At 41.9% G+C, this 22,138-nt stretch overlaps 1 protein-coding gene across 1 annotated transcript; it reads right to left on the bottom strand.

The window, feature by feature from the left end:
* Positions 1 to 389: 389 nt before the first annotated feature.
* On the bottom strand, positions 390 to 11,247 carry LOC147603638 (uncharacterized). Its single transcript, XM_086795945.1, has 8 exons — positions 10,944 to 11,247; positions 10,675 to 10,844; positions 10,203 to 10,451; positions 9,899 to 9,987; positions 7,690 to 7,996; positions 7,533 to 7,617; positions 7,196 to 7,411; positions 390 to 1,879 (listed from the first exon to the last, which is right to left on the bottom strand). The coding sequence occupies exons 1-8, from the start codon at positions 11,137 to 11,139 to the stop codon at positions 534 to 536; spliced, it is 2,658 nt and encodes an 885-aa protein (XP_086652071.1). The 5' UTR covers positions 11,140 to 11,247; the 3' UTR covers positions 390 to 533.
* Between the last annotated feature and the right edge of the window lie 10,891 nt (positions 11,248 to 22,138).

The raw sequence follows: 22,138 nt of genomic DNA, 5'->3' as shown, positions 1-22,138 counted from the left end.
AAGTATTACTCTCTCTCTCTCTCTCTCAAAGCCTGTGTTATCATTAAGTCCCTCTTTGCACAACTATGGCTAGTTGTTTATGCCGCATCAAAAGCAAGACCCGTCAAATTTAAGAAGTTTCAATGCACAAATTTAAGAACTTCCAATGTACTATTGTGTAAAATTTTGTGTCCATCTGAAGACGGGTTGAGGCTACTTGTTAGTTCACAGATGAAGAGATTTTGAGGGTGCTCATGTTGTACCTAGTTTAAAAAGATTAGAAGAAAAGTTGTTTAAACTTTCTTGCGGCCAACTTGTAGCTAGTGTTTATGTAATGTTTCTTATAAAATAATAATATTGTGGCATTTCACCAAAACTAAAAATAAAACTGCATGAAGTATTTTCAAAGGTAGGCCAATAAAAATGAAATTGCATTCAGTGGACGATAATCCAAATAAACTACAAAATAATTATTAAAATGGGCTTTACACACAGTACCGAAGGGGGAAACGCCTAGATGAGATCTTCATTCTCGTCCATGGTTTTGAATGGAACTAATCTGTGCGCTTGCCGCTACTATCAAAGACAAACAGATCTTGGCCAAAGTTGAGGCGCACCTTCTCTTTTGGGCTATTTAAACCTATGATAGGGCGGAAAGCGCACGACATCTGCATCTTGTGCTGGCCGACCAAAACACCATTTTTGACGAAGAATATGACATGGGAATCATTGTCAATACCAGCGCCCACAGTGTCACCGGCGGAGAAGGTTGGCCCAAACTTCTTGCCAGAGCCTTTGCCAGAAAACAGCATACCGTCGTCTCCATGGTAACCACAAGAGTTGGGGTACCAACCGGGGTGCTCGTCGGCTCGGAAGTCATTTTGACGCGTGAAGCCTATGGCGATGGACCCACGCTTGACGCTGTTTACTACGGTGAGCTCGAAGTAGTAGTTGTCATATGAACGAAAGCATGCGACGTGGTCTGCTTGAAGTGCTGCAACGCGAAGCTCAGAACGACGGCCGACGTAGCAAGCTGTGAGCCCATCGGGGGTGAGGTTTACTAATTTGGAGGATGAAGGGCTAACGACGAGCCTTGATGGCCGTGCCTCCGCATGAAAATTCAAGCCACTAAAATCCACTTTTACCTGGCTGTTTAACGAGCCCAGGCCCACCACCGGTGTTACTACACCCGTGAGTGTATTGCTGACCGTGGCGATGAGAACCCCGTTTTTGACGAAGAAAATCTCGTTGTTGCCATGGTGGATGCCAGCTCCCATTGTATCGCCCTCCACAGCAACGGCTCCGAAGGGTGTTCCCTCCGCATCACCGGCCTGGTATAGCTTGCCATCATCCCCACGGTAACCACAGGAGTTGTTGTACAACCCTGGCATCTTATCCTTGCAGAAGCTGCTTGTGCCGGTAAAACCAAGAGCTACTAACCCATTATGCCCTGGATCCGCTACCGTGATCTCGAAGTAGAAGAGCGCCGTCCGCATCGGCACCGGCTTGTCTGCCATTATGGCGCCAATGACTGAGCACCTAGTGCCGCCATCCGCAGGTGCCCTGAGACGCAGTGAGAGACCATTGGTGGACAAGTGAAGCACGTTTGGATCGCAGGTAGTGCTTTCCAGGCGACTGGGAAGAGGCTCTTCCGTGAAGCCACGGCGGTCGTGGCCAAAGTTGAGCTTTACTTTGGCTCCGTAGTTCCGCAGTACGACGGTAGGGTAATCATCCCGCTCCCTTATTTGCCACATCTCCCCGTAATCCTCATAGAGATCGAGTGCTGGAAATTGAGTCATCGATGCAGAGAAGTCGGAGTCGTGAACTGCAGTTATCTGCTCTGCCGAACTCTGTCCAGCTTCCATATTTTGTACGAGTTCACTTTCCACGATGTTGTTGCCTGCCATTAAACAGTCAACGAATCACCACCGTCGTCATGAAATTTTTGCAAACATGACACTTGAGGTGTAACAAGCATAGAAAACACTACTAGTCTAACCTTTTTCTTAAATTTGGTTTTGTGTCAAAAGATGTGAAAGCATAGAAGTATCAAATGAAGAAGTGAACTTGTTGACTGCCTTCAGAAACGTGTGGTCGAATAAATTTCCAGCTGTGTGGTTGCTTTTGTGGTATTGTATGTGGATCTCGTGTCCACAATGCATTTGTTGTTGTATGTGGCTCGTGTGTTTGTGCTTTGAAGTTTAACTTCTTTTATTTTGATAAAATGAATGGTTATGTGAATTTGTGTAGCATGGTTTTTTTTCCCATTTGATGAATTAGTATTGATGACCGTACTTAAGAAGTATCAATAAGGCATACGGTGACATACCCATGAAAAGCTGCAAACTCTTCTTATGCCTGATAGTCACTCCAGCACTCTTGACCATAGCTCACATCATAGTTACTCACGCACTCATGCTTCCTACATCAAAGTTAGGCAACTACTTTTTGACAATAGTGCCGCCTATGTTTTCTTATTGGAGATGACAAAGATTTGTGTTGTGTTCGATGTTCATCAAGCCTTGCATTAACCATGGCAACCACCTATCCATCATCGGGAAAGAGTTGCCACACTTTGATTTTGGTTATATATATGACTGATATTCACAAAGAAATGGATTATGGATACATATTAGTGTGGTTGCTATCATGCATCTATGATAATATGCTAATCTAGCGTATAAGTACAGGTTCAAGTTGGCAGGGAGTTTGGAACCTTGGGAATCTAGCAAAGTACATACCAACAACATGCCCACTAGGTCATGCTTTCTTACCTTAGGGAATTTACATATCTTCCCTACAAAACTCGGATTGTTCGTTGAGTACTATAAACTTTTTTGCTTTTAAGCGTATGTGTGTGTTGGGTGGGGGGTAGATGGGGTATAGTCAAAATCCATGAGCATGGGTTGGGAAGACCTCCTGTTAACAAAATCAAGTCCAACAAGTTCAACTAGGGTCCCCGGGAGATCTGTAAAATGGGCAGCGGGAGGTCGGCCCCTCAAAGCAGCCCCACCACACCAAGGTATTTCCAAAAGCTAGCAATCCAGCACAGGATAGATAAATTAGCATGCAATAGCGAAAGGTTTTATGACCTTTATAATATGAGGGCAAAAAGTTCTCGGCAGCTTGGAAGCGTCCCCACCACACAATAACACTCCAGCCGAGGGTTGATAAATTATGAAAGGTTTAATAATCTTTAAACTATGAAGTCTTTTTGGACCGGTTTTCATGAGATTGAAATTTCAAAATTGGTTGAAATATGCATAGCAATTACTAAAGAATTGGACAAAAACTAACACAGATTTCTGGATTGTGATTTACACATAGGTTGAGCTTAGTGCTAAGTTATAAGTGGTTGCTAACGAGTTCAAACATTGAGTGCTGTGGAATTGGTTATCTTTGAACTGAGTAGTGTGGAAAGTGGACCTTAGGTTGGCCTTCTCCATTGCATGTGTATGACAGGTACAACAGTTGATCCTTTTCTTTGGTCAGAGAATGATGGCCAATCCTCAAGGACCAAGGTGACTTAAAGAGTGATCATTTAGCCCTAGCACCGAGGAGGTCTAGGCATCATCGATCCATCTATTTAGAGCATGGCCCTATTAGGCAAGTTGACTATCCCACGCTTACTTCCAAGAGGTGAGCCTTGGAAGACCTTTCAGATATCAAGCCATAAGCCACTGCTTGGAGGCCCTTGGGTTCCTAGTGTTCGATGAAGTTTCTCGAAGGCCAGGTTTCCAATGAAAAGATAGGGGGAAGAAGGGGAGCTTGAGCTCTTGCAAGCACACACATACACAAACCCTAGAAGACAACACATAGTGATGGAAGGCTGAAAGTCTTCTTCTTCTTCTTCACGCAAAAAAGAGGTCTAGAAAAGATAAGTGATAACCAAACATAAGTACTAGAGTACTATGTACATGCGGTCCAGAATATGAACACACTAGGTAGATGAGCTGGCATGATAAGTATGCCATAACTAGGTGGGTAAACTAGGTAGTGTAGTCCAATTGTGGAATCACTGTGGTGAAGATCCGTCCGATGTCGACTACCAAATACGCCAGTCGATGTAAATGACGAATGGTTACCCAAGCATGTCGTAAGTGTCAGCTCTAGTTGAGCTTGACATCTCAACACTCCCCCTCAAGCTCAAATCTATCTCTATCATTCTAAGCATGTCACGGAATCTGAGAAGCTTCTCAGCTCCCAAGGCCTTGGTAAAAATGTTAGCAGCCTAATCCTCTGTGCTAACATACATAAGATCTATCTCACCTACCAAGACCTTCTCTCTGATGAAGAGGTAATAGACCTCAATGTGTTTGATCCGTGTATGAAACACTGGGTTCCTGGCCAATTGTATGCTACTAAGGTTGTCACAATAAATGACAACCTTCTTGTCCACATGTAGCCTCATATCTCCAAGTAGCTTACGAAGCCAAGCTACCTCACATGCTACCATTGTAGCACCCCTATACTCTACCTCTATACTTAACAAGGCAATGGTTGGTTGCTTATTGCTGCTCCATGTAATAGTAGTAGCAGCGCTCCCAAAAGAAAACATAAACCCACTGGTAGATCTTCTATCTGAGATGCTACCAGCCTAATTTGCATCTGTGTATCCATACACCTGCAGCTCTACACCAAGCTTATAAAAGAGACCATAATCAATAGTGGACCTCACATAATGTAATGTATGCCTCACACCATCCAAATGTAGCTTCCAAGGAACCTACATAAATTAACTCTCCAATCCAACTGTGTAGTTCAAATCCAGCCTGGTGATCGTCATGTAGATAAGGCTACCTACTATCTTCCTATACATAATGGCATCCTCTAAAATCTCACCTACATTGCACTCAGCTTGCCATTCTGATCCAATGGTACAGAGATGGGCTTACAACAAGCCATACCATACTTGGACAACATGTCTAATGCATACTGTCGCTATGATAGCCATATGCCCTCAGGCACCCTAATGACCTCAATCCCAAGAAAATATCTCAGCTTACCTAAGTCCATATCAAATTTCTACTTGAGGAGACTTTTCACATGCTCAACTTCCTGTTCATTGTCACCCCCAACAATCAAGTCATCCACATAGATGGTGATGACCACAATGTCCCTATCACTCTTAAGCACATAGAGTGAATGATCTACATCTACGATACAAAAGCCAATGGTGATAAGATACTTTGCGATTTTGTCATGTCATGCTCTCAGTGCCTGCTTCAAGCCATACAAGGCTTTACACAGTGCCTGCACATAGTCTGGGTTACTCAAATCCTCATAGCCAAGTGGCTAGTCCAAATACACCTCTTCTTGTAGCTCACCATGCAAGAATGCATTCTTAACATCCATTTGATGTAAAATCCAACCTTTTGACATAGCCACTACAATCACAGCTCGCACGATTGCCATCTTTGCAACAAGTGCAAATGTCTCCTCATAATCAATCCCATGTGTCTGTGCATATCCTTTGCCTACCAATCTAGCCTTGTACTTTCTTATACTTCCATCTGAGTTGTGCTTCATCTTGTCCACCCACTTACAGCCAATAGCCTTTTTTCCTTCAGGTAAAGGCACCAATTTCCATGTCTTATTTACTTCCAATGTAGCCATTTTCTCAACAATGGATTTATCCCAAAGTGTATACCCAATAGCATCCTCAAAATATGTAGGTTCAACATCCTGCATAACCTTTGCCATATATGCATAATGGCGAGCTACATAGCCATCATCATACATCAATCTCTGAACTTGTCTTTTTACCCTGTTTGACCTGCATGGTCCTGGATATGTCTATGGTGTCCTCTTAGTAGCTGCATTAGCTCTTCTCATACGAGATGTCCTAATTGTTGGAATCCCAAACTCCACATCAAGGCTCTGCTCTGAGCCACTAGACTCTTCATCTACATGTGAATGCCCTGCTGAAGCATCAGGCATACCAAGAGGTTCAACAATATTCTCTTTACCTTTATGTGATGGAACTCTTGTATTTGCAAGACTGGTATTTTGATGTAGTAGTCTGTCACTCCATGGTCTATTAGTAGACCCACTACTAGAGGACTCTCTTGGTCCACTCAATGTTTGTGATTGCTACCCTACATTATTTGCAACCATATGCTCGTGTGGATCGGCCCCAATGGAGTCTTTTACATCAACATACCAACTCCTCATCTCATCAAACACAACATCGCTGCTCACCCTCATCTCATGTGTGATAGGGTTACAACATCTATACCCTTTCTGCTTTTAAGTAAGTACCCAATGAAAATACATTTTTTAGTCTTTGGATCCAGCTTAGTTTGTAGCTCATCAGGGACATGTACATATGCAATGCATCCAATCACTTTCAAGTGTGACAAATCTAGTTTTCTACCAATGTATTTCTCCTTTGGAGTCACACCATGCACTGCTGTTGTGGGGGTCTTGTTCATGATGTAAATTACAATCTCGCAACAACTGCTTCGGCCTAATAATGATGAGGCATGCTCTTTTCAGCCATCAATGCATGAGCAACCTCTGCAATGTGCTTATTCTTCCTCTCAGCAATCCCATTTTGTTACGGAGTGTACCTGCATGTAAAGTATCTTTGAATTCCATGTTGTTTCAAGTACATAGTAAACTCATTGGAGAAGTATTCTCCCCCTCCATTTGACCTTAGGCACTTAACCTACAAACCTGTTTGCTTTTCAGCCAATATTCTAAAATTCTGAAAGTGATTGAACACTTTACTTTTCTCCTTCATAAAGTACACCTACACTTTCCTTGTGTGGTCATTAATGAATGATACATAGTAGCGACATCCTCCCATTGATGTCGTCTTGGTCGGCCTTCATACATCTGAGCGCACCACATCAAGTGCCCTCTTGCTTACATTTCTATCATGTGGAAACACATTCTTTGTTTGCTTCCTAAAGGAGGGAACATTAACATTAACCCCTCCCCTCTCCTCCCCCCCTACACCCTTCTTTCTACTCTCTTTTTTAGAGGCTGTGCAGTGTGAGCATGTATATTCAGCCTTCGGCCTGGTGAAGGATGATTTAAGACCTGGAGAGAGAGAGAGAAGCGGACCTTAGTTATAAAGTCCCTTGTTTACTCTCTATTACCCCTTCATTCTGAAAAGTGACGCTAATTTTAAAACTTTTCTCGAGCATTGGGAAATTGGGACTAGCAAGTGACATTGCATAAAGCATGCGACAAAGTCATGTTTACTGACCCGCTATTAGGAGATCCACTTGATCTCTCTTGTTACGGCACACTGTATCATCAGGAGCCCACTGCAAGACATGGTCGAGCATCATCAAAGACTCTCCAAGCCACCCAACGTCTGCAGCTTGCAAAGCTGAGTCTCTATAGGCAGAGCGCTCTGCTCTAAATTTCTCCTCTTGCTCAGGGAACCTGTGAAACAAGCGGCTGCGCACGTCAATGTCGTCTGTTGCAATGTGAAAAGGCCGTTGTGTTGGAATTAATGCTCGTGTCCACTATACGAGTGTGAACGCCCATCACGAAGTGATGCAAATGAATGGGTGCTTCTACTTCTATATAAATGTAACCAACGTCAATCGACACATTCGATAACGATTCATCAACTACGAGCGTAGCTCCTGCTTCTGCTGTGTGAGCGATGGCGTCTTCAATCTGAGTAACATCTAATTAATGCTTATCAATTAATGTTATGCTAATGATATGTTAATTAATTGTAATCGCTACCTCCTCCAAACTTCCACATGGTATCATCGCCTGCTTTTCTGGAGAGCCTGTGTGGGCCTGCATCACCTCCGCCACCTTCGCAAGCCAATCAAAATCTCTCCGCCACCTTCGCAAGCCAACCAAAATTGACCACCGCCTTCCCGCACACTGCCAAGGATCCAACAACTCCACGAACAACCTACAAGATCTCTCTTCTACTCCTGCAGTCGTACCTTCTTTCTCATTAGAGCCCGACTCCTTCCCATATTCGATGTCGTCACCTCCACTTCCGACGTCGCTTCTTACTCGCACGCGATCCCTTGCCGACCTTTACACACAAACAGACCGTCTTGAAGCCCTCCTATCTGAGCATCTTCGTGAGCCTTCTTTCGCGCATGGATGCAACCTTCCTTCGGCTTATCCCTCCGAGAACCACGTCGTCACAAGGTGAAGCTGGCCGCTATCCGTCAAATTTTTTTAATTAAATTAAAAAAAAAACAATAACCAACAACTAACAATAACTTTTTTTTTATTTTATTTTTATAAAATAACTTTAACATAGATAACTTTAACCAAGATACTTTTATTAATTATACTAAACTTTTTTTTTACTAACAATAACCATAAATTTTATTATTAAAAAAAAGCCCACAATACTTAAAAATCAATATTTTTTTTGTGAACAACCAATAGTAACAAAAAAATTAACACAAATCAATAATAACAATAAACTTTAACAAAAGTTAATATTTTATTTGTAAGCAATAAAAATAATTTTATTTAATAATTTACTCACATCATGAACATGCCTAAATATTCAGGCTATTCATGAGCGCAAACATGCCTACTCTTTCAGGCTATTTGCGTGCACACATAACATTTTATACAAAAATGATAAAAACTTTTCAAATAATAATAATAGTGATTAAAAGCAACAAACAAACAAATAAACAACACAAATGGGCAAAGACCCACAAAAAGGCAAAGACCTACCAATGGGCAGTGACCCGTAAAAAGACCCAAAGAGGTCCGTCCTACAATGGATACTAATATAAGACCTGGGCAAACAAATAAGCCCAAAAGTTAGCCCAAAGAGGCATCAACCCGTTGGAGTGTTGGCCACACCCACGAGGTATGATATTAAAACAAAATTATGGGTGATATGATCGTCCACCCTAAACGCCCAAAGTGGCATGAAACAACAACCCAAACAAAGAATTGTGAATCCCCAAGAGGGAAACAACTATGCCCAAAGAGGCAATTGAGCCCATTGGAGTGTCTACAGCATCCATGAGGCCAAAATTAAACATGGTCTTCGACAAGCTGAAAACGAATCAGCCTCTGAGCGATGACAAATTAAACTTAATTGTACATACACACTTGTAAATAACATCATATCACATATATATTTTGATAATTCAACTCATACTCATATATTAATTTCTCTTTTGACATGTACCCAATGCAATACTTGGAATTCCACTACTCGACTTGAGGGGGAGAATACGGATGGCAAGTCTGAGAGTGGAAGAACTTGTGTTTCGACATCATATCGAAACACACATGTTGCAGTTACTACCAAGCACAATGTCTCAACATCATATTGGAACATGTGTCTTGTGGTTGTCAAGGAGATCAACTTCGACAAAAAGCATATCGAGATAATCACAAAACAAATGCCTTGTGATTACCAAAGCAGTTATATCATCATCGACTCATGATGTAAAGATATATAGCATTACACATGAATTCATAATGCATACATCACATTTCATCATTCACCCTCATGCGGACATTCGCATTAAGGGGGAGTGTTGGAATTAATGCTCGTGTCCACTATACGAGTGTGAACGCCCATCACGAAGTGATGCAAATGAATGGGTGCTTCTACTTCTATATAAATGTAACCAACGTCAATCGACACATTCGATAACGATTCATCAACTACGAGCGTAGCTCCTGCTTCTGCTGTGTGAGCGATGGCGTCTTCAATCTGAGTAACATCTAATTAATGCTTATCAATTAATGTTATGCTAATGATATGTTAATTAATTGTAATCGCTACCTCCTCCAAACTTCCACACGTTGGTCTTCCGGTGTGAAAGGGCTTCTGGCCATATCAGGAGCGTTTCGTAGTATAGTCCACCTATCATAGGTATGACCATCCGTTGCCTTCACAGGGTCACACATTTTCTCCCAAGTGATCGGATCGTGGTACCACTTAAGTCACTGCGAGCCACTGCCTTTATTGGCATTTCCCTTTGAGCTGCTGCCTTCTTCCTTAATTTCCTTCGATATGCCCTCCAACCCTGCCAAAACCTGTTCCCAAGATCATCAAAAATAAGTCAGCTCTGCATGCCTTGATCAGGTATCCAAATCAATCTCACAGCTGCAAGAGTAGCCTCATAAGTGAACCACTCAAGCGAATGCATGCATCTCTGTATGTTTTTTAGACAAATCATGCACAAGTAAACAAAGTAATGATGTTGCAGCAAAATGATATCTATGGTCTTTAGGTGAGTTCAGGATTGCACATCTGCAAAGAACTTCTCTGCTTCGCTTGTCTGTGGCTCTGTTTTGCGTATAGTCAACATGGCATTCTCGATCCTTTCTCCGTGGGACTTCAATGCCACCATCACCGGTTGCAGCGCTTGCTTCAATTCATTGCGAAGTACTTCCTGCACGTTCTTCTTCACAGAGCCAGAGAGCTCCATCAACTTTGTGTTCACATTTAGCATGGCTTCTTGAAACGCATCTTGTTCCTGTTTGCTTTCGATTACCACCTGGCATGTAACGCAAAACCTAATTTAATAACTGGAGTTATAATTAATGACCTTCTAAAGGTCAACACTCGTTGCTGCACCCAATCATCTTCTTTTAGATTAGCATGGTATGATGCCAAATTACACTTATTATGGCAATTATCAAGTAACCTTCCAAATATTCATCTAGCTTGGCCTGTAAAGATAAAGCATGCGTATTATGCTGCAAAATAAAACTACGTACGTCCAATGTGGCGAATAAGAGCCTGCTCTGGAAGGATGTCATGACACATTCACGAAGGGCTTGTATTTTGGATTGTGTCTTATTCGCATCCCAAACGGATCGAATGAAGCCCTTGTTAAGGATTTTCTTAGCAACCACATCAGCATTCTTTAAGTCCTTCTGCAAGGCGTCTGCCCAACTCAAAAGAAGAATCAATCTTATCGATACAAGCCCCACCTAGTATGATCTGGACTAGTACATGAAGTATCATTTTGGCACGGGCTGCTTACCTAAAGACCAAGCAGTGCTATTGCTGGAGCCGATCGCCTTTTTTTGGAGCTCGCGGATGTTTTCCTTCAGTTCTTTCACGAATTGCTTCAGCTCCTTCAACACAGCGACATTCTGCTTTCTCTGATGCCACAGGTCTATGGCCTGGAACATTTTTGAGAGCAGTCCATTGCCCAGCGCCACTACAGCTGCCAACATATTGGTAACAAACCCTAATGCACAAACTGAGAGAAAAGTCCACCCAATACAAACCCAGCTCGCGAACAGGAACGCTTCAAGTCTTCAATTATATTTCAATGGTTTTTCCAAAGCGCGTTTCTAAACGCGGGGTGATTTGGATGATCTCGGAGTTCCGAATACTATCTTTCTTGTTAATATAATCTCTGCCTTTATTTAAAAAAATAAAAATAAACGTGGGTGTGAGGTGGCCGGAGGATGGTCACAATCATAGTTTCTTTTTGACCCGCATTTTGAGAAGTGAAAAAAAACAACTATGAGTCTATGACTCCATTTAATGGTTGTCTTCACGTATTTTGTAACCAAAGTGTTGTGGATTCCTTTTGGAAAATCTATTATAATGCTTGAGTGTTACCCCTAAAATTGAAGATGTAACTCATTGATATTATAGTTGAAATTGGTTAAGGACTAAACATGGGGTCATGACTCACGGGTGTTGACTAGCATTGAGAAAGCCATATACTTTCTCTCTCTCTCACTCACTCACATGTATGTACATATGTAAGAACACTCACTCACATGTATGTACATATGTAAGAACGTATTTATGTAGGTATGTGTGTGGGTACGTACATACAAATGTATGAATGTATGCACACACACACATACTCCCTTTCTATTATCTCTCCATATCACACACATATTCTCTCTATATTAACACTTTTTTTTACTATAACTTTGAATAGCCCAAAAATGAGATAAAACTATGGTTTTAAAAGTATACAAGTTTCTCTCCAATTTTGATGGAAAGTAAATGCCCAAAAAAGGACCGTCTTCAATTGGTTAGAGGGATTTGTCTATAGTCTTCAATTAGCTAGACGTATTTGTCTATAGTTTATATACATACATAAAAAAATTAAAAACATGAAAAAAAATATGAAAGTTTATAGATATATAAAGGTATGAAAGTTTATACACATACCTACAAAATTTAGAGGTATTTATCTAAAGTTTATATACATACATAAAAAAATAGAAACATGAAAAAAGATATGAAAGTTTAAAGAATATGAACATGTGCTGCTGACTATATTTCCTAAGAAAAAACAAAACCCATGTTCAACCATTAAAAAAAAAAAGGAAACGTTGGAGCTCTCACAAAGAACATGAACATGTGCTGCTGACTATATTTCCTAAGAAAAAACAAAACCCATGTTCAACCATTAAAAAAAAAAAGGAAACGTTGGAGCTCTCACCTAAGTTGAATGTTGGAGCTTTCACGTAAGTATGTTACAAAGTGCTCTGCAAAAAAGAAGTAACCTCAATATTCTCTCTCTACATAACACATTAAAAAAAGCCTAAAAAAAGCAAGTTACAAAGTATACCACCTTACTTGCAGGAGGCAGCAGCAACATGGAAAGTAGAAGAAGAGGAGGGGAAAAAGAGAGACCGATTGTTGCAACGAGGCTTGCAATTGCTTTTTTGAAATTCAAATACCTCTTTTTTCTATGCTTTAAATAAATGCTCATAAAATATTTTAAACTCCCCACATTCCCTCTCTTTGCCATGTGTAAGGGCCAGGCCTTAAAATTGACTCCCCACAGCACAAGGACTGTGACTCCCTGTGTACTTATTCTAGACTTCCTATGAAGCTTCCCAAAGTATTCCACGGCTTCACTCAAATTTGTAAAAATATTAAAACAACGAGATAAAAACAACAAGTTCATGATACATGGAAATTCACAAAAAAACTTAAGAAGAAATTGTATGCCAGGCAAGCTACGAATCAGCAGATTCACAATAAGAGTCGACTAGAATCAACACACACCTTGCTAGTGTCTTCGATGCCACCGCCACGTATATTTACATATTTTAGACACCTTGCATTCCCGAATCCCACTTATATATATATATATATATATATATATATATATATATATATATACTTGGGATGCCTAGGACTCATGGTTTAGGCTTTGTTTGACGCTTTGTAAAAATTATTGGGCTTCAAAATGACGCTTGAGCTATTTCTTGGAAGCTTCTTTTGAAGCCTGAGATGGCCACGGACGCCCAGATGGGCTTCAATTTTAAGGCCTGGTAAGGGCATACCTTCCATTTTTAATTCCCATGGAATCTCACTGTCACCTGACCTGTCACCTCGTCGAGTTTGGAGCCCCATCATGCAATTTTTTTAAAAAATCTAAGACCTGTCAGTGCTATCGCCTCAGATTGTTTTTTTTAAATATGGCCACGCATCATGGAGTTCACATTGAGTCTCCCCATGGTGGCTCATATGGACAGCACGTGGACTGTTTGCTGTGTAAGAAAATATAGAAGAGAGACTAAATATAATATTTTCTCGTAGTCCACACCACTGCTCACGCCTGTAGTGTATATTTAACCGACTGAAATTCAAGTTTTCCAACAAGAATGTAACATTGTCCTTAAGAAAACCTACCGCGACAAAATTTTTACATTTTTAGTTATAAAATCGGAAAGAATTTTAGTAATGAAAACACAGACCGGTTGAGAAAAAAGTTTTTCGCGAGCACTGGTCCACACACTCTACAAGAGAAATCGTCACCGACCACTGGCGACCAGGCTGGCGCTGCACATGGGATAGTTTTCTAACGACACACTTTTTGAGGAGTGACATGGGATGGGATCGTTGATCGTCCACAGAAGACCGGCGAAGTTCTCTCTTTAAAAATAAAAAATTCAAAAAAATCCAGGCAGCAAAAAAGATGCAAGCTTGGAAGGAAAATTTCAGCCCCTGAGCACGCCTACTGTAACTCTGATTTCTCACTGGCTCTCCTATAGATGAAGGGTAAAGCCTATCATGAAGGTCCAGTTTCCACGCACAACTTTGGAAATTGGAATAAAAACGGATTGCAACTTGTTGGAGGGAGAAGTACAGGGAAAAAAATCATCCACAAAATGTGTTGTGTGTGTAGACACATGTTGCCAACCATGCCAAAAATCAATGTGCATGGAATTTGGCCAAAAGGGAGACCACCCAACACCAAGTTATTTCAGGGCAACTTTGAGTACCAAGTGAGAGGGGCCTCGCTGAATGATGGTAGGAGGCTACCTACCACTAGAACCCCTTCTCCCCCCTCTTCCCCTTCCCTGGGGGCCAGGAAGATGAGAACGATGTTGAGATATTTAGGGAGTCATTCCTCTAATGCTAGGAATATCTCGGAATGTGAAGGGGATTAAGTCTAGGGGGGACAAAAGCCAAATCTTTTGGAACCACATCAATGAAGGGAAAGCAAATATTTGGGCTATCCAGGAACTAAATTTATTTGGAACAAAATGCTTCAAAAAACAAAAATCGAAGGGGTACAATATATTTTATGGAGGCCTTCCAAATAGATTTAGTGGAGTCATTGACCGTTGTCAATGAGGCTCTTGCCCCAAAGATTGTGGGCAATCACCCTAATGGTAGGGGGTTGGTGCTAGAAGTTATGTGGCCAATCACCCTAATGGTGCTAGAAGTTATGTGGGAAGAATAGATATTGTGGATCATTAACATATGTGGCTGCCATTGTTCCAAAATAATCTAGGAATGGCTTGCTACTCACGCTAAACCCTAGGAATGGCTTGCTACTAAAGCTAAACCCTCAATGTAATTACATTCTAATGGGTGACTTCAATATGGTGGAAAGTGGTAGAGATAGGATTGGGGCTTCCAACTATTTGGCAGGGGCAGAGAAAAGATATTGGAACAGTCTAATGGACAAGTGGGACTTGGTGGATGGGTGGTTGCTAGGGAACTGGTGCTCCTCCTCTGGGCACACATACTTCAGTACACCTCCTCTTCATCTATACTAGACATAGTATTTTTTTAGCAACAAAGCAGAATGGGTGCCTCATACTCTGGCAGTTAGGGTAGACCATGGTTCCATGCTCTCTCACCACTCTAAGTTGATTTGGCAATGGGACATCCGAGAATAACAACTGGCACCACTCACCATCACTCTTCTCCTCCTCCACAAACTCACTGAGCCTCTTCCTCATCATCCATCCCATTAATTGCCACACTCTAGAAAATATCTCCTCTCTCATCCACTACCAAAGACTTCATCTTCTCCTACTCCTCTAGGTGCACATAAAGATCATCAAGATTTGTCTTCAATGCAGTCTCCTCTCATAACACCTCGATAACACATACCCAATCAACTTGCCTCCCCTTGAAAAATTGACATCTCTTATGCTCCTTAAAATGATGTTCGTGCTCTTCATTCCACTAATATGCCTTGCAAAGCCTCTCGTCATATCTACCTAACACTCCCTTGGCCCAATCATATGTGGAAACATCAAGAATTTTAGGGAGATAATGCAACTCTTCCTTAAAAGCAAGAGGACAAAATTCTTCCATGTGACCGATGACTCTAGATGTGAAAGAGATTGAATGGGAGAAAGAGACTGAATGGGAGAAAACTAGGAAAATGTGAGTCAAAGAAGAGGACCTTGCCAAAATAAACCTGGGAACTGAAGAAGAGCCGAAGATGGTCAAAGTAAGCACCAAATTAGGTCAAGAACTCAAAAATAGAATTGTACATGATAGAGTCCGATTGATGTTGTCACATGTTGCCCTATCTCATGGGTTTTGGGCTGAAGCAGTGAAGATTGCTATTCATTTGATAAACCGCTCCCTTCATCATGCTTTGGATTACAAGATACCTGAAGAGATGTGGACAGGCAAGCCTCCGTCTTATAAACACTTATGAGTGTTTGGCTGTGAGGTGTATGTGCACATACATAGAGAGTATCGCAGAGCAAGCTAGATCCAAAAGTATATAAATGCATATTTCTTAGTTATGTGGTGAGGAAGGAGAGATGGGATATAGACTTTGGGATCCCGCCAGTCATAAGTTAATACGCAACAATGATGTTATCTTCAAAGAGCATTTGATACCAAAAAGATCACAGCTGATAGATTGAAAGTGGTAAGACGTACCATATATGAAGACACACACATCGAACAACCAGGTATGTAGGTGCAGCAAGAGGTACAACAACCTCCAGTTCAGCCCAGCGATGTATTGGATGGTGGTCAGGTAGACCAGCCACCAACAATTCTACATGTACCACATTTTCAGCCATGGGATGACGTCGGACAGCCAAGTACAGATGGATAGCAGGTTGCACATGAGCAGTCCGCCCCTCAGTTGAGGAGGAGTACTAGGCAGTCACATCTACCTGACAGGTGTCAGCCAGGTCTTGATTATCTTATGACTGATTATGGTGAGCCTTCATACTATAGAGAGGCTATGTAGAGGGTAGATAAGATTAAGTGGGACTTGGCCATGAAAAGTAAGGTGGCATCTCTCAAGAAAAATGGCACATGGGATTTGGTGCCTTTGCCATATAGGCATAAAGTTTTGCCATGCAAGTGAGTGTATAAGCAAAATTTTACACCTACTGACACTTCACCGAAGTACAAAGTGAGGCTTGTGGCTAAGGGTTTCAAGTCGGAGCATGGGATTGATTTTGATGAGGTCTTTTCTCCTATAGTCAAGATGACTACCTTGAGAACTATCTTGGTATGGTTGCTAGAAATGATATGGAGTTGTATCAGATGGATGTGAAGGCTGCATTTCTTCACGGTAGTGATCTCCATGAGGAGATATACATGAAGCAGCCAGAGGGATTTGTTGACAAGGGGAAAGCTCATCATGTCTATAAGCTCAAGAAGAGCTTATATGGCTTGAAATAGACTCTGAGGGAGCGGTACCTCAAGTTTGATGGGTTCGTGAAAGCTCGGGGCTTTTGATAGAGTGAAGATGATCACTGTTTCTATCTAAAGAGGGCCACAGATGGCAGCCTTCTTATTTTAATCATCTATGTTGATGACATACTTCTAGCTAGGAAATGCAAGTAGTCTTTGAGTACCTTAAAGGCAGGACTGCATAAGGCATTTGAGATGAAGGACTTGGACAATGCTAGCCATATTCTTGGTATACATATTCTGAGAGAGAGAGAAAAGTGGTTGCTCTATTTGTCTTAAAAGGAATACCATTAGGCAAAATTTGGGGTCTCTTTTGGGCCTTTTAGTTTTAGAGAGAGAAGAGCGCGCATCCAATAGGGACATGGCTTCCGTAACGTTGAAATACTCAATTTCGAATGAGAAATATTATGAAAATCATAAATAAACATACTGACCACTCTAAAAAGTCCCCATTCGCAACAGTCCAGAAAGAATATCTCGAATAAAATAATACTTTATTTTCACTGATTGTCCTTCAATGAAAATAAAGGACGAAGTGGGCTGACATTCTCCACATTTAAGATCTCCCTATCCACATCAATTCTCCCACTTTAAGTGGCAAAAATAGGGTTTTCAAACATTCCAGCCTCTACACGCTTCTAAGCCCCAAGCTCTTCTAAGCTCCAAGCTCCTTTACGGCTTGTGTCATGGCAAGCTCTAGGAGGCCGCGAACCAGCATTGCAACTATCACAGTTTTCAACAGCTACAACCTAGACGACGGTTCCTGGATACCCTATACGCTTTCCATAGGTAGCTGGGTGATGATGTAGACAAAGAAAAGGAAGAGAAGTAGCACTACAAATGAGTATGTGGACTCACACAAAGGCCTTGTAAAAGATTTCAAGTTTTTTCCACAAAGTAATCGGGTGAAGGAGGTGCTGATTCAACATGCCTTTCACCATAGAGAGCTGCGAGTGAAGAGACTCTCATGTGAACTTCCACACCACCGTCCGAACTGTAGGTTTGCAAGAGTTTGGTTATTTTGCACTTTAACTGACATGTTCTACAACTCAATACAGATATTTATCCTTCCAATCGAGTTGACTGGAAGCCAATTGAGAGCATAATAGGCATTTTCGACGTATTACATGCATATGTAGGTGAACAGATTTACCAAGACTGCACTCATGGGGCACTTGCAAAATGTGGAATATTTTTCTACGACATGCATTATTGCGAACCGGTAACACCCACAGGTTGGGGTCGTCTCTCTCCTTTGACACTCCCAACTTTTGACAGTAAGGAATGGACCTTGCCAGCTGCTTCAACAAGTTAAAGCTACAGGGTAAAGATCTTCCAAGAGATCCAGAAGTCTTTAAAGGCCACTAGCGCAACAAAAAGTGTTAGGATAACTCAAGCCATACTTTTTGCACAACACTTGTATACTACAATCATAAATACCAAAATGAATTTCTTTTGTTTCCATTGCAAAAGTCATTAAAGCTTTACATTTACTGTGTTTCTGGATTACAACTGTACACAATATGATGTTGCAACCGTTAAAAACAGGGCTCTGAAAAATGGGCTCCTCATTGAGTTCTTCTGTGTGGAAAAAGTATGGCAAGCCATACTTTTTGCACAACACTTGAAATACGAAAATGAATTTCTTGTGTTTCCATTGCAACAGTCAGAAAGCTCTACATTTAATGTGTAATACTACAAAAAAATCAATTTGAACAGAAAGACTCTTGTTTTCCATTGCAAAATTGTTTCTCTATACACTTGAATTGTTTGGTAATTTGAATCATGTACATAACAGGAGTGCACATTAAAATGGTGCACATTCAAAATCAAGGGCATATAGATACAAAAAGAAACATAAGGTAGGATATTTACAAAAGGTTACAAGGCATGCTTTTATTGATTCCCTCTTTGGGATGCTCTTCGAGAAGCAACCCATCGACCTACTTCTTCGGACGCACGAGCAAAATTGTCAATCGCGACGAGTAGATTATCGCGGGCCTCCGCTCATCTCCGCTCAGCGGCTTCTCTCTCGGCTGCCCAGACCGGACCCATCCTCTCCTCCTCCTCTGCATGGCCTTGAACAGCAGTCACTATCCTAGGAGGGCAGCTTACCCTGAACTCGTGGAGGTCCAAGTCCGTGTAATTGCTTACGTCAGGGCGTTCCTAAACATTGAAAATAACCATTAGAAATATGAGCATGCAGAATTATGATCATGCATGAAGTGTTTGACGAGCAGATAAATATAAACACTTCCGCCTTCAATTTCGAGAATTGATAATAACAAAAGCAGCCTTGTGTTAAGGCAAGCCCTCCAGCGACATGTTGAAGAGTCAGCTTGAGGACTCACCCTAACCCTTCTGGTTTGGAGGCGGCTTAGAAGGTCTGGCTCCACTATAATGAGCTCAACGCAATTAACCATTTTTTGGACAGCACTGAAAGAAAGATTTAGTGTTATTCAATCCAAACTTTGATGTGCATATAATGTTAGCAGCAAACTTACTTTCTAACAGCTCCATGGAATCCAGAAGTAGAATTTGCATAAAAGCACATATTCTATTGGATGTCATAAACTGCCACACTCCAAGGCGAGCTGCTCAAATTAAGACAAGTACAAAAAAATAATGTTAAAACACAATAAGCAGTACTTGAAGAATTAGTACCACAAAAATTATACACATACGCCTGGTGGTAAGGAAGAATAACGAATCGGGTGTCTGAATGAAGCCTCGAGAAGAATCCGGAGTGAATCCGGAAAATGTCAAGATAGGACACCGTTGAAGACCGCAGGTAGTTTGAAATGAGGGGGTCCAATAGAACTGTTTGGTTCTGCACATCCTCCGTAAGCTCACACATTATCATCCTGGAAGAAAAGAAAAACTGTGAGGTAACCGAGTTTCCTTTCTTTATGGGCACACAAGGGACATTAAGATCGGTCAATATAAAGCGAGAAGAATAAACACACAACACTTTATGCCTCTTTTCGCTTCATAGTGACTCGACACAGACTTTACTTGTAGCGATCAAAGCAAGAGCTGAAGACTTACCACAGGACTACTTTGACACACCTGTCTGTCATTTCAAGGGTTCCATCTGCGAGGACTCGGATGTCCTCGCGCCTTAGAGCCTCCACCTCTCGATTCCCACCAACTGTGAATGCTACTCGAACCTCATTGAACTCAGCATAATCACTGAGGGGGCGACCTGATTGACAGCCTCTTGTTCAAATATTTGCCTCTGTCGAGCCTGTTCTCGAGCCAGTGCTCTTTCTTGTGCAGCCTGTCTTATTCTTTCCCTTTCCTGGGCCTGGCCTTCCTGCTCATCCAATGAGGTTTGCTGTGAGGGGTAGTTTCCTGTGCGGGCTCCGCACTGACATCTGCAGGTATTTCTGTTATAACCAGCGCACAGTCTTCTTCAGCAGATGGCTTCTGAGAACGAGTGTTTTTCTCATGTGTCACTGGTTGACGCCCACGTTCTTTTCTTCTGGGATGTAGAGGAGGAATGGTGAGAATGTCTTCCATTCTCCTGTCACACGACAAGACAGGCTGTATAGCAGTCTTTCATGCCTGTATAACGAATGCAGCGCAGGGTATTAAAATCTCTCGGCATGATGGTGACCCTATGCGCGTGTGCTGCTAGGAAGTATGCATCTTCAAAAAATTCAATGATCCAATCCTGTGCTGCTTCTTGCAGGCAGAGCACCGCAAATGGAGTCCATCGAAGTCGTATCTGATAACCAAATGCTATATTCCGGACTACCCTCTGAAAGGGTAGTCTCGCGATAGCAGGCTGCGTGTGCCTTTGGATCCTGCGAAGCTCCATCAGGACAGTGCGGTATGACTCATAACGTCTACGTCTCTGATGCTCTGTCTCTTGTTGAGGACGAGCCCGGCTTGAAGAAGATTTTGGGACCTTCTTTAATCGCGGCATCTTTGAATATTTTTTCTATGAGAACTCTGGTTTGGAAACACAAAAAATTGAGTCAAAACCAAGCGAGAAGAACATGAGAAAAAGATTTTCAAATCCCGCTCGCTTTATAGTGGCCCAAGGAGCTTGGGACTAAGCACACAACAAATAACGAAGAGATTTGTTTTCTTGTCAGCAGGGCAGAGGTGTGTCAAAATAAAGCGAGAAGGGAACTCGAAACTTTTTGAATAATTGCTCTCACTTTATTATGACCCAGGGACCTTGGGACTTAGCACATAGAAAATATGGTTTAGGTTTTAGCTTATGCATCTGACTACTAAGACAACAATCTATGTTTTCGTGTCAACAGGGTAGAGATGTGTAACTTAGACCTGTTTGAGGAATCCCCATTGCTTTATTACGACCCAAGGACCTTGGGACTAAGCACCCAGAAAATAAGGTTGGGAGGAGAACGCAGGGAAGATTTGGCGAAGCGGCTCGAATGGGTGCAAGAAGGTTTAGGGTTTAGAATGCAGGAATGGAAAGCTGTAAAACAGAGCGGCTTGAATAGAAGACAGATAAATGATCCGATACACCAGTGAAGCGAGGAAGGAATGATGCGAGTGACCGACGGCTATGTGGTGCGTGGTGTTTGTGCATGTGCTTAACATTGACTGCTACGTGGCAAGGAGAACTAGCCTCCTTTGCTGAGCGAGCTCCAGGCAAACCTTCGAAGGGTCCTGTCAATGTCCGAACCCTTAATATCACTTTTAATTTACATCATGAAGGGGTACCGTTATTCTATCCACGTTATTCGAGGGTACTGTGATTCCTTTTCACAATCCTCCTCGATCGGCGCGCAGTGCTGAAATTGGAAGCCTACAGTGGCCTTCAAAGCCATTTAAACCTTCAAGTGAAGGCCACCATGAGAAAGAAGGCCATCCAAAGTAAATTTTCTTTAGTATTGGGTTTCAAATGTGTAAAAGTGAAGGTCAAGGTAGCTTCTAGGCCTTCAAGTTGAAGGATAGGGCAGGCCTTAAAGTTTCAGCCCTGTCTCATTCACACACACTCTCTCATCGCTGCTACCGCAGATGATCTTTCTCCATCTCCTTGCCACAGATCAGCAGAACCCTATCGCATAAAAGAAGAGTCTCTCTCGGCGGACTCCACCCTCAAGCAGAGCATCTATCTGCACCTCGTTGCCGCAGATCAGCAGAGCCTTCTCCTTCGTTCAACAGTTCCCAAAGAACACAGTAATTACCAGGTCAGTCAGTCATTGAGCCATCCCATGCACTGGACGTTGCCAACAAATCTCACGACACAACACTTGTAAAGGGTCAGTCAGTGATTAAGGTCTCCACAAAACGAACTAGGTACTT

The sequence above is a fragment of the Cibotium barometz genome, chromosome 63 (assembly GCF_041138505.1).
Source record: "Cibotium barometz isolate CiBa-2024 chromosome 63, ASM4113850v1, whole genome shotgun sequence".
Taxonomy (NCBI): Eukaryota; Viridiplantae; Streptophyta; class Polypodiopsida; order Cyatheales; family Cibotiaceae; genus Cibotium; species Cibotium barometz.
Note: the sequence above shows the minus strand (reverse complement) of the source record. Positions and strands in the feature narration are given on the sequence as shown.

Bases quoted from the DNA above. Each gene is read 5' to 3' on its own strand.
- LOC147603638 (XM_086795945.1), bottom strand. From the start codon at position 11,139: ATGTTGGCAGCTGTAGTGGCGCTGGGCAATGGACTGCTCTCAAAAATG. The intron at 7,997-9,898 runs GTGACTTAAGTG...TTGTGTGTAAAG, and splicing joins AATAAAGGCAGTGGCTCGCA to GTCGGCAAGGGATCGCGTGC. The intron at 1,880-7,195 runs GTCAGTAAACAT...GTTTAATGGCAG, and splicing joins AGTGGATCTCCTAATAGCGG to GCAACAACATCGTGGAAAGT.